The sequence below is a fragment of the Oryzias melastigma genome, linkage group LG16 (genome assembly GCF_002922805.2).
Source record: "Oryzias melastigma strain HK-1 linkage group LG16, ASM292280v2, whole genome shotgun sequence".
Classification (NCBI taxonomy): Eukaryota; Metazoa; Chordata; class Actinopteri; order Beloniformes; family Adrianichthyidae; genus Oryzias; species Oryzias melastigma.
The window spans coordinates 6702456-6714803 of record NC_050527.1 but is presented as its reverse complement, the minus strand read 5'-3'; the positions used below and the strand labels follow the sequence as shown (position 1 = coordinate 6714803).

General features: G+C 38.4%; 1 protein-coding gene across 4 annotated transcripts; it reads right to left on the bottom strand.

Moving 5' to 3' along the window:
- Positions 1-1848: 1848 nt before the first annotated feature.
- Positions 1849-12129, bottom strand: cacng6b (calcium channel, voltage-dependent, gamma subunit 6b). 4 transcript variants are annotated; one of them, XM_024266969.2, is made up of 5 exons: positions 12001-12129; positions 8437-8953; positions 5513-5587; positions 2471-2608; positions 1849-2325 (listed from the first exon to the last, which is right to left on the bottom strand). In XM_024266969.2, exons 2-5 carry the CDS (start codon positions 8795-8797, stop codon positions 2105-2107), a joined length of 795 nt encoding a protein of 264 aa, XP_024122737.1. In that variant the 5' UTR covers positions 8798-8953; positions 12001-12129; the 3' UTR covers positions 1849-2104. The 4 variants fall into 4 exon arrangements, with proteins under 4 accessions (XP_024122737.1, XP_024122736.1, XP_024122734.1 ...); XM_024266968.2 differs by having other exon boundaries at positions 8437-8956; positions 12001-12121; XM_024266966.2 differs by lacking the exon at positions 12001-12129 and adding an exon at positions 11229-11766 and having other exon boundaries at positions 8437-8956.
- Between the last annotated feature and the right edge of the window lie 219 nt (positions 12130-12348).

Sequence of the window (12348 nt, the reverse complement as noted above, 5' to 3'; positions counted from 1 at the left end):
GGAGTCATGGAGACTTCACGTCAAACCTGCAACGCTCTTGAAATAATGATGGACGGAATGCAGCTCAGAGGAGAAGCAGTGGCGTCATTGTTGTGTCGGGTCACGGAGACCCCATATTTTCTGCTTTTTTCAGCTCAGCGTGTCAACAGGTGCCACAAGCTGCACGTATTCAGCACTTGAGCACTTTATAATGTATTGAAAAAATTAATATATTAAAAAAAATACCAGGACATTCACATGAAAATAGTGCAACGAAACTGTAAATAGCCATTAAACAAAAACATTTATTTTATATACAGATTTCATTTCTCATACATTCATTTTGATACACTGAGACGAAACAGACCCAACCACAGCAGATAAGAAATAAATAACGACATCGAAAGCCTCTGGTTGATCAAGTACAAAGTGTTTAAAAGTTCACAGAATTCGCTCTTTCGATACAAATAAAAAAAAAAGAAAAGCGAAGAAAACTCCGTACTGATCAGTATCTCAACAGCAATAATGTTTTATTTAAGGTGGTTCTATTTCAACTTCAAAAAAATAAAAAAAATAAAAATAAGCATAACACTACAGAGCCCTTAAAGGAACATCAAAGCACAAAAAAGAAGAAATAAAATTTTAAAAAATTCTAAAAATTTATAATATTTTTTTTCTGATTACTAACTGGTCCACACCAGATAATGACATTTTTTCACTTTGATTTTTTTTATTTTCTGTTGTAACTGTGCACACAAGATAGTAACCAGAAAAAAGATTTATTTTAGTTCCATTTATAGGATTTTTTTTTCAGGTTACCAACTGGTGCACACCAGATAGTGACCCGAAAAAAATTTTTTTTTAGTTCAATATTTAGATTTTTCTTTCTCTGGTTACCAGCTGGTGCTCCTTAAATAGTGACTTTTGCACACCAGATAGCAACTCTTGCTTACCAGATAGTAACCAGAATATTTTTTTGTTAACTTCAACTTTAAAAAAAATATATTTTTTCAATATTTCTTTATGGGCTCCATATAACACAGAAAAAAGTGGTTATATTTAATTACAGGAAGTAAGCATTTTCATTTTCAAGTCATTATGCTTTAAGAAAGACGCAAAATGATGTCGCAGCCTTATATTCGTTGAAAACCTTTAAGCATTTTAATGGAGGTTATAATTTTAATATGAGAAAGGAGGCTAGACCAAAAACACAGAAGGAAAAAAAGCTTTTTTTTAATAGAATTTATCTTAACTTTTTGCTCCAAAGGGATCAAAGGGATTCTAAACAGTAATCAGACTCAATCAAACATAACATTTCAATACCAATGTGATAGGAAGGCACTGGTTATAATAACTTTAGCCTGCAGAGAGCTCAGTCAAATCGATACTATTCCACATAAGTGTTGCTATAAAATGGAAATAATGTGTGGAGTTGTCTAGAATAGTCCGTTCTGAACAGGAAGGTTTTTCCCTTTTTAATCAGGGTGGACCTTTCTAAACAGCAGCTAAACACACAGACTTGGTTTGATTTCAGCACCATTATCTGGTGAAACAGTGTATGCTGTTGAGCTGACCCAAAAGTAGCTTTAACAGCTAAGTTTCATTAAGATGTTTTGATGCCTTACGATGCAGAAGAGTCAGAAATATTCAAAGCAATGAGAAGTTGGAAAGCAATTTACAGGCTAAAAACACCAAATCACAAATGTCTTCAACATGCACTCACCTCTGAAAACAGCTACCAGCTCTGCTTACACATCGATTCAAACCAAAAATGCCGTGTATGCAGCACTCAGGAGCATTAGGGTGAATTGGAAACAAGGTTTCAGTAGAACTATTTGGACATTTTTCATCCGCGTGACTCAGGGATCATCCATTGTTAAACAGTGCCATGAAAATTAAAAAATATATATATTTATATTACGGCAAAATCTACCCCTACTGTTCTTCCTCCACTCTGTATTTCTTTCTCATTTATCTTCCTAAATTTAATTAAGACCTAGTATGACTTATCTGGCAACTTACGTGCCGAGAGCAAGCCCAACCTCAATGATGTCATACTTTGTATGTTATATTTTGCTTGCTCTTGAACATTAGGAATATTATCTGCACATGTTGCATTAAAAGACTAAGTGGTGCTATTCTTGTGTGGCCAGCACTTCTGCCACGGACTAAAAGGAAGGGAGAGGAGGATGAAGAGGAAGCCTCCAAAAATGAGGATGGCTCCTGCCGAGCCCACACAAGCCACGGACCAGGACAGCTCGTGGTGCAGCGGTATTGAGTGGTCACTGGACAGCAACGCCAGCACAGACTGGTGGAAAACGAGGACTGACAGGAGGACCAGAACCCCTGCAAAAGCAAAAATATAAAGGTCAGAATGTGTTCAGATTTCTGCAATAAAGGAAACACAGCCGAACAACATTTACCTAAAATATTACTGTCAAAATTCATGCAAACAGTTCATAAATATTATATTAGAAAGGTGAGGACCTACCTGATAAAATAAAACAAAAGGAAGCTGGTTTGAGGAAGAAGGCAACTCCTTTGCTGAGAGACATAACAATGCAGATGGAGCCCATCACCATCATGGTCAGACTCAAAAGTGCCAAAATAGCTGCAGCTAGATTTAGATCTATGAGAAGAAGAAGACAGACAGTTATGAGGAGCGGGTCAGGAGAGAACCTGAGATTCACTTCAAAGGATCTGCTCTGACAAGGCAGAGACACCACGGTGATCTGAGTCGACACTGATGAGTTTGTTCAGTCAAAGGGTTGAATCTGACAGCGTTTGAATCAACTGCGTGTCCTTTAGGATTTTGTGCTCACTGTTGACGGCAGATTTTGCATCCAGTTAGCTTCCCACCATAACAAGTGCTTTTATTGTTGATTATTTAAGTCCAGTTCAGCCCAACTATATGTATAAAGCACTTTAACAATTTACACAAACAGTAAAGTTTTGTACAATAAATGGAATCAAAGAATAAGATGGAAAAAAAAGGGAAAAACAAGTTGGTATTTCTACCTCGTATGTAATTTCTGGCACAATCTCTTTTCCTTGGGCTTAACAGCAAAGAAATGGGTACTAAATTGGAACAGTGGTCTTTAAAGAACTATTTATTGCCTATTTACTCCCAAGAGAACCTGGTTGCAGGCAAGATGGTGGCTGACAATTATTACCCAGAAGCTGAAATTCCACAAGATTTTAGAGTTTTAGCCACTTTTATTAAAACTTTTTTTAGAGTTCAGGATTAGCTTAAAATGTGACAACTAGAGGGTAAGCAATTTATTAAAGGATGCTAACAAAAGTGTTCAGATTTGTAAACTGTTAAGACTTTCACATTGGAGCTTAATGTCCAGACCAGTGAATACATTTAACGCGATAAGCGTGAATCAGCTGTCGCTGAGAAAAGCGTCTTTGCACCAGTATAAAATTACTTTATATTAGTAAGATAGAAAGAAAGAAAGAAAACTTAGTCTTTAGGTGTCACTGGTTTAATTAGTCTTTTTCAACCCAAAAAAACAAGTATTTTTTGCTGAGGGGGTGGGGGGATGATGTTCCGGCGAATTATTTTCCGCTCCCAAAAAATAAATTTCTGCCACCAAGTCCCACTAAAAAAAGATTAGTTTCAGTAAAATTCATACCTTTAATATTTGTAAACTTAAGGCATATAAAATATGATATGGATCAATAGACCTGAACTATTTGCAAAAAAAAAGCTTATAATTTATGTGCAGAGTTTTGAGACCAGGACTGAACAGTTGAATGTAAAAAGAGATATAATAAGTATTTGAAAGGATCAGTCTCAGTTACTTAAATGTTGTCTATGTTTGTTCATTTTAAGCACCTATAGGAAAAATAACTTCCAAAGTTTTCGTCATTAATATTAGAAGCTATAATTCTATTGTTTATCAGAAAACATTGAATTTACAAAATACAAAAATTGTTTAAACTTTTTGTAATTTTCTCAGGAGGTGGTAAGTTTTATTAACCCCCCTTGATTTTGAGAAACTAAATATATATATATATCTTTAAATTCTACAAAAATATATTTATCTTGTTACCACACATCAATGTAATTACATAGTAATTTGTTGGTATAACTGTAAATAATTTGAAATATCATACCATGCTGTAATGATGGTTCCTTTATCTCTATTGGCTGATTTATCTAAAACATGGTTAAAGACAAAGTCTCTGAATTGAGAAAAGTGGAACAAAAGTAACAGTCACTGAACTCAACGTCCATCATTATAGGATCCAGCTTCCTGAACTGTTATTTCTGAACTGAACATCTTCTCTTTGTTTAGTTGCTTATGGTATATAACATATATCTGCTATCAAATAATTCTGTACACTGTAGTGACCTCCATGCATAAAAGGGTTACCATCAAATAACACGTGTTTGACATGATGGTGGAGTAGGGGGAACTTGAATTTAACTTTTTCTCACCCAAAATCTGGAGTGAGATCAAATATTGTACAATTGAAGCATGTGGAAGTGTATCCATGCAACAAGACCAGGATCATGATCACAAAAGCAAATATTACTACTGTAAGTGGTACAATAAGGATTCAAGTATTTGCTAAATATTTAGTCAATAGCATGCGTTTACTTAAATAATTTGTATGTTAACCCTGTTTCAGTGACAGAGGTCAAATGTTTCCTGTAGGTTTTCATCAAGTGAGCACAGTAGCTGCTATTTTGGTCCATTCTTCCATGCAGATCTCCTCAAGAGCTGTGATGTTTGGGGCTGTTGCTGGGCAACATAGACTGTCAACTCCCTCCACAGATTCTCTATTAGACTGAGATCCAGTGACTGGCTAGACCACTCCAGAACCATGAAAACATATTTACATTTCCTCCTCACTGATGGAAGGAGCCTGAAATCTCACCATACATGGCCTCATTTATCTTTTCCTGAATACGAATCAGTCGTCCTTTTCCCTTTGGGGATAAGAGCTCTGAGCATGATACCTCCACCCTCATGCTTTACAGTGGGCATGGTGTTTTTGGGATGTAATTTAGCAGTCTTTCCCTTGCTTGTTTGTAGCTACTATGTACAAATATCTGGACTTATACAAAGGAATTTATTAAAATATTGTGATTCCACAATAACTTCAGAGAAAGAGACTCTGCATTGAGGAGTTTTTACTGTTCAATTAGTAAAAAAAAACTTTGGTGTATGTGCGGTTATTGGAAACTAATAGGACTTTTACTCCTAACTTGAACTTTTGACCAAAAATGTAACAATTACTTAGCTGCTGGTCAGTGTTACAAAAGTATAAAGTATCGACCAGCTAACCTGATAAAAAAAGCAACGCTGAAAGTGGCCTCTTGGGCGCTGCTCCTACCACATTAATCATTCTGATAGTGTATGGCTTGCTTTGGAAAATGGGTGGCAGTGGAAGTTAATGAGCTAAAGTATAAACTAGCAGCACGGTTCTGTGAGCACCACTGTGAGCATCTTTATTGATAGTAGCCGGAGCCACAAGGGGGAAAAAAAAATAAAAAGCAAAGGTAAGAATGATGTCTCACTTCTGTTAGTCGTCTTCTTAAAAATGACTGCATTCTCCCCAGAGGTGAAGAATTTGAAGTAGGTGCAGTTGGATTCTGTGGGTACAAAGAAATTATAAGACATAGTCAGAGAAAAAAAAATGCACTTCCGTGGATGGCTGCTGGTCTTCTCTGATGTGCCTACTATGCATCCATGCAGTCTGTCCTTCCAGGCATCATTTCTATTTATATCCAAGAGTTGAGCATTAGCTTGAATACCCAAAGACACAGACCTCTCCATAAACACACACACCCATTTTCCAGCACTGCACATATGGTGCCGCCAAAGAGGGTGAGAGACGGTGAGGTTGGATGGCAGACGAGGGAAGGGAGGCAGAAAAAAGGGGGACAAATGGATTATAAATATTAAAATTAAAAGAGACGTAGAGGAGAAGGGAATGCGTAAAAAGATGCTTCGATAAAAAGGGGCGAAAAACAAGATGGCTTGCAAAGAGATTGAAGTGAGTTGAGTGAAGGAAAGAGAGAAGGGAGCCACAGATGCAGAAGGAGGTAAGGGAGCAGGAGATGTCAGGAGGGGGGAGGAAACACAGAGGGGTTGGTTAATACTGCATTAGACATGCACTCTCCCAGAGTCTCTGTCTGTCCCTCTTCCTCATTTCCCTTCTATATTTAGACAAAAACTGTGAAGCAGTCACATTCCGCTCGGCTTCACAAGCACATTCTGATTTTTACCCACTGAGAATTACATGGTCCAAGGTGACCACATGAATGCTAACACACATGCGTGCCCACAAATGCTCCGATTCATGAACCACATTTCCAAATGTTTTAATAAAGTGCGTCTGCCATTAATCTCCCTGCTGATTTTGCAGCACGTTGCTCCGTCACAGTCAACTGGTTTTTCCATCCCTGCTGGGGCTGCGGCTATTGAGCCGTCACGTTCCTCTCCGCCGGGCGAGATGGATGGCGGGTCTTGAGGTGGTCGCACTTTACTCAGATTGAAAGCCAGAGGCGTGTAAACAGGGATATGGAAGAGGGGAGCGAGGATTGCAAAAACAGTTGTTTCTCTATAAACATGATGATGCCACAGCCATCTGTGACAGGGAGCGTGGGCCAACTGTGGTAGGACGTGTGAGGGAGATTGTCAGAAACATACTGGCTCCTCTCACACACCAACAGAACATCTTGCAATCGGGTCTGTTTGAAGGAGCCAGAGATGCAGGATGGAAATCAAGCATTAGCCTTATGAAATTGGATAATTAAAACAGAATTTAAAGGGGTGATTCAGTTATATATATTGTTTTTGTTTACTCTCTATAATTTCGGCAGGACTTCCACCATCTATAAACCTTTAGTTTGTTTCTTTGTCATGAAGCTGCAACAACTATTAATAAGTTAGTGTGTTTTTTTTAATTTTTTGGTGCACAAAAAACATGTTTAGGCTTGGAAGGACAAGAGAACACTTTTGCATTTTTATTTTAAAAAATGCATTTTTACTTATATTTAAGACGTTTTTTTTTTCTTTGCTCATCGAAAAAAAAACCCACCATAAATAGAGTCCGGTGTGTAAAAATGTTTTGTTTTTTTGTTTTTTACAGTTTTTTACATTTTTTTGTCAATCTTTGATTTAATAGTTTTTTTACTTGGAATATTTCCTGTGGTTCCTGCAAAACGACAGATTCACTTTAAATTTACAGAGCCATGTTTTACAGATAAGAACGTTTATCATTAACCCTAAAGCTCTACCGCCAGGTGATTTTCACCCGAGCAAAAGTATGTACATGATGTTCAATAGGTTGCATTTTCTGGTTGTCCCTGTGTAAAGTCTCACATGCCCCAGGATTGGGTGGACCAAAGGCCAAGTCTCCAGTGTCATTTCTTTTCTAGGAATTTTTTTGTTCTCAAATTACAATTTTTTCTGTAATTTTTGAGCATGTTTTTAGGATCTTAGTATGTTTTTATTTTCCATTTTTTAACATATACCAAAATTAAATTTTGATTTTATGACAAATACTTTTAATAGGTCTTATAACGGACCAAAATTACCAAAAGTAAAAGTGATGGTGAAACTTTTTATATCGAAAGTATTCTAGAGTCAACAATAAACATGGAGACTATCAGATAACCCACTGTTTCACTCATCTCTTCTCTAAATGAAGCAATATTCCTCCACAAAATAGTTACTTTGAAATTTCCTTGGTAGCGTAATGTTCTGAAGGGTTCAGGAATTATGATAATTTTTCTCTGAAGCTGCAAAACCAATCTGTAAGTTTATAAACTCTCTGTTCAAAAGGGTCTACACTTTTGTGTATGGATATGACATTATCATCCACCTCTAGATTCAAATCAAAGAAAGCAAGCATGTCAAAGCCTGAGAGCCACACCAATCAGAGGAGACCTGATGTCCGCTCTCATTTAGAAGAAATTTACATTTACAGTACTGTGCAAAAGTTTTAGGCAAAAAATGCTCTCAAAAATTGAAATAATAATAATGCTGCGCTGATGTTAAAAGGTTTAATCAGATTTGGCTTTAGAAAATTGTTGTCTGAAATATATATTTTTATAGGGATCTTGACAAAGAATGTCGTTCAAAGCCAGTTTGATTTTATTGAATTAAAGACAAAAATTAAATGCCAAGAAATCTGAGATTTGTTGAATAAAATTATGTTTTTTAGACTACAGAGGTTAAATATCAGATCAAACTGGTTCACATACTTCCCAAAAAAGGGTAACAACTAGTAATTTCTGACAAATATATTATTTCTGCTAATTCATTACCAGATTAATTTTTGTGTCTTGGAGGTAGACATTTATGGCAGCGCAGATCAGACACAATCCAGAGAGGAAGAGGAACAACATGCGTACATTCCATTCTGCCCACTTCCCAGAAAGCACAGCCAGATGAACATAAACTCACTCAGACACGCAGCAGCCACAGATCTCACCTCCAGGTAGGTCAGCCGGGCCGCAGCTTGTCCTCTCTGGGTCTATGTCAGACACCCACAGGGTACGGATGCAGCCCTTCCACAGGCCATAATGAGCCATCTGGCAGGTCTGGTTGCCGATGAAATACTTGGGCTGAGCTAGCTCCACCCAAAACTCCGTCCCCATGCCCAACACCGTCAGAGTCACCCCAACGATCGACACGAAGAAGGCCAGCTTGATTTTGCCCTCCTGGCTGTCGCTCATCTTATTGGTCCGTCTTTGGCCTCTGAAACCTTTCATGCCTCCCAGGCCTCCAGCCTGTCCGGCTCCCGCCACCCCAATACGATCATCGTCCTGCTGCACGAAGAAGTTGGACCACATCCTGTCCAAAGTATTGGGTCAGGTTGAGCGGTGATCAGAGGAGGGAAAAAAATCCAGAAGCAGCGTTCAGACGATGGATGATGAGCTGTTGCACGGAGATCTGTTCTGGAAATGTTCAAAGTTGAGAGACACAGCTGCCGTGTGCTCAGCTGCGCTCTGCTGGGTGAGGGAATTGAACAAAAGCAGTCAGAATTCAAAATAAGTGGGTTGTACACTGAAATTAGACAAAAAAGAACTATAAATAGATGCACACAGAGGTAAGAGGGGAGATATGCTAATGGCTAATAGGATGGAATGAGACAAAGGAAAGGACCAGGAGAGTCGGTCTGCTTTCCGTCCACTGCTCTGAGATGAAACAGAGATGAAAGAGCGTGCTTCAGCAAAACCAAATCCTTTCATCGCCACAGTAACATTTCATTTCCAACAGCACTTACAAAATCTACCATCCTGACATGTCCTCAGCCAACAATAGAAGCCATATGGCATTTTGCTGGAATCTAGATTCAACTTCAGATGAAGAAACAATTGTTCTGGATGAGCTGCTTCAGAGAGTTGGCACGGGGTCAAGGTGACAGACTGCACCGCAGCGCAGGACCGGACCACACATCTTTTGTGTTTCTCCCTGAGTGGATACACTGCAGCTTAGATGCAGATCCCATTTTATCTGACAGGACAATGGGATGCTACAAATACCTCTCATCCTGCATTGTGTGTTCCAGCAGAGGCTGGGAATCAAACCAGCTTCTGAAGGGAGTTGTTATGATTTATTTTATTATTTTTTTAAAGCATCCATTGGGGTCCCTTTGGAGCAATTTTAAAAGCATGAGCGACAGGGCACAGCAGCGTGGGGGCCCTCAGTGGGATGCATTAGAGGTGATAATTCAAGCCTGAACCCTCTGACAGAGTGGGAGCTGCAGTAATTAAGTCTACTGTGCGGTCCAACAAGTCACGGAGGGAAGGCTGGAGGCCAGGTCCGCCTAGAGGCCGCACAGGCAGCCCACACACAATCGGTGGATCACTCAATTCAAATCTTTGCACAGATAGCATCAGAGGTTTTAAATAGACAACACAACACATGAACCGTCTTGGCTAAAGTCCTGAGTGTTCACTATTTGTACTATGACCATAATTAGACAAAAATGAATGCAAAATGACTCACGTTATAGCAGATATTTCTAAAACTTAACAGGAAGTAAACATGTTTGGAGAAAAAAAGTTTTAAAACTATGTTTTTTATTGTTTAAATATATAAATAACAAAGTTATTTTTATGTTATGGTGTTGCATTTCAAAAGAGTGAATAAATAAATAGCAATTAGCCTTAAAATTCGATTTTTACAACTATAATGCTTTCTAAGATTAATTACTTTTCTAAACATCACAACATTTTTAAATAAATAAGAGAAAAATTAGTAAAAAAAAAAAAAAAAAAAGAACAAATCACATAAATGTGAATCAGCACAGACCCATTTGTACAATTACACTGATGATCAGTTGTGACAAAGGGCCGTGTATAATTAGAAACAGAATGTTCAATTATTTACTCTCGTATTTAAATGAAATTAGCAGCAACTCTAAGGTGCACAGCTGGAAACTCAGACATGCAAAGAGGTAATCTTAAAAAAAATAATAACCTGAGAATATTTCTTAATAAATTTGCTTGGTTCTGTCACTGTAATTCTTGGGTCGTCTTGCAGGAATTGTGTTAAAACGTGTTAAAATTCCTATCTGAGAATATGATAAAATCTCTGCCACTAATATTAGAAATGTTAGCTTCAACAAATACAGAAATAAAACACAAAAATCCAAGAAAAAAGGTAAAAAGTTACAAATTTGTTATCTTTATTTACATTAAATGAATGTATAGAAAACATTGCATTGCAAGACTCTACAAATTAAATGCATTTATCCTAAATCGTTTATCTGCTCAGAAGTTTTTTCCAAAAGGAGCATTTCTATTTCTGTATTTTTGCATTTGCTTATTCCAATAGACAAGCAATCAATACATGAGTCTACTTCAGTTGTCTGGCTTTTCCTGACAGGGTTACTATAAAAAAAACAACAACTGCATCCACGTGACAACCCGAAGGCCTCGAGTCAAAAACACTTCAACCTATGCAACTAACTTGAATAATAAATATTTTCTGCTAAATGAAGTTACAGAACTACAGATTTTATTGACATTCTTTTCCTAATTCATGAATAATCCAAAGGCTGAGAAGATCAGCAACTCTACCAGCAACTACTGACTATTTAAAGCAATGTGTCCATATTTACTTTGTTGACAATCTAGCAACATGCAATAAAAAAGACCACAGAGGCAGAGGTTGTGCTCTGAAATCTGATATTCTTAGCAGTAGCAACAACCTGAGCAGCAGCTCGGTATAAAATAAAGCCCATTAAAGCATCAGAGTGAAAAAGAGAGCGCTGACCTGTTGGCTGCGTGCTGCTCACTTCAGGAGAAAGAGACGGCTGAAACTTAAAGAGAGGGACAGAGTGATGATGGGAGAATCAGTGAGAGCGAAAAGGGGCGGGAGGCTAAGAGTTATGGAAAGTGGGTGTAAAGGGGGGTGGAGGTTCTGCAGACTGGTTGGTTGACGCCGTTGCTGATTTAATATGTCTGTTGGACTGTGTGTGTGTCGTCTGCCCGCCCCCCAGAGTTTTCTTTCACAGCAGTAGCAGCAGGCTGTGCATGCTGCATGTTTGATATTTTAAGTCAATGAGGAGAGGTGCTGCAGGGTGGTCTGCTTTCATGGTTAAAAACACGTCTGGTTGTGGGTGAGCGGGTCTATTTACCGCCACCTGTTAATGACATTAAGTTAGGGTGAAGGAGGAGTCAGTGTTTACATGAAAGAGGCTGATAGCTGTAGAGTTTGAGGACGGGAAAAGCTTTGAAATGGGGTTCGGATGGGGAAACAGAAAAACAATAAGATATAAATTGAGCTTGAAATCTAAAAATTTGACTGCATTTTTACTGATTTCTTCAGAAAATCCAGAGCTAATCCTGGAGATCAGTCCTGCTTGGCTGTTCTATGGTCCAACACCAGCAGCCAGAGAGACATTCAGCACAGAGGATGCAAACTGAAAGTGAATTGGGGACAGAAATCTTCCCCACAGGGAATAATCAGAGTTAAAGGATAAGAGGAAAGTAGAGGACTGCACCTTCAAAACACAGGAAAAAGAGTTCAGCTTGTCGGTAATCACCTCATGATGGATGAAGAGCTAACGGTCAGACGCTGAGCTACAGTAAACCCATGCGAGCAGCTGTGTGTTGTCTCACTCTCGTGCAGCGCTGATTCATGCTCGAACACTCTAAAACGGCTCACATGTGTGCTCATGTGTGCGTTCATGTGCACACACTTGTGCACATTACTGCACAGCTGCATCCATTTCCTACGTCGCTGTTGCTAGGCAACCCAGAAGATTTGCTTGATTGAAGATGAACCCCGTTTCCCCTCCGGAAGGAGCAAATGTTGCTGATTGCTGAAGTTCAAAGTCTAGCAACTAATTTGTACATTTTTACATAGAGATTAGACACACAAACATCACATT

Coding starts and splice junctions, on each gene's coding strand:
- cacng6b (XM_024266969.2), bottom strand. CDS start 8,797: ATGTGGTCCAACTTCTTCGTGCAGCAGGACGATGATCGTATTGGGGTG. Junction 5,588..8,436: donor CCCGGCTGACCTACCTGGAG/GTGAGATCTGTG, acceptor TTGTACCCACAG/AATCCAACTGCACCTACTTC. Junction 2,326..2,470: donor CTTTTGTTTTATTTTATCAG/GTAGGTCCTCAC, acceptor TTGCTTTTGCAG/GGGTTCTGGTCCTCCTGTCA.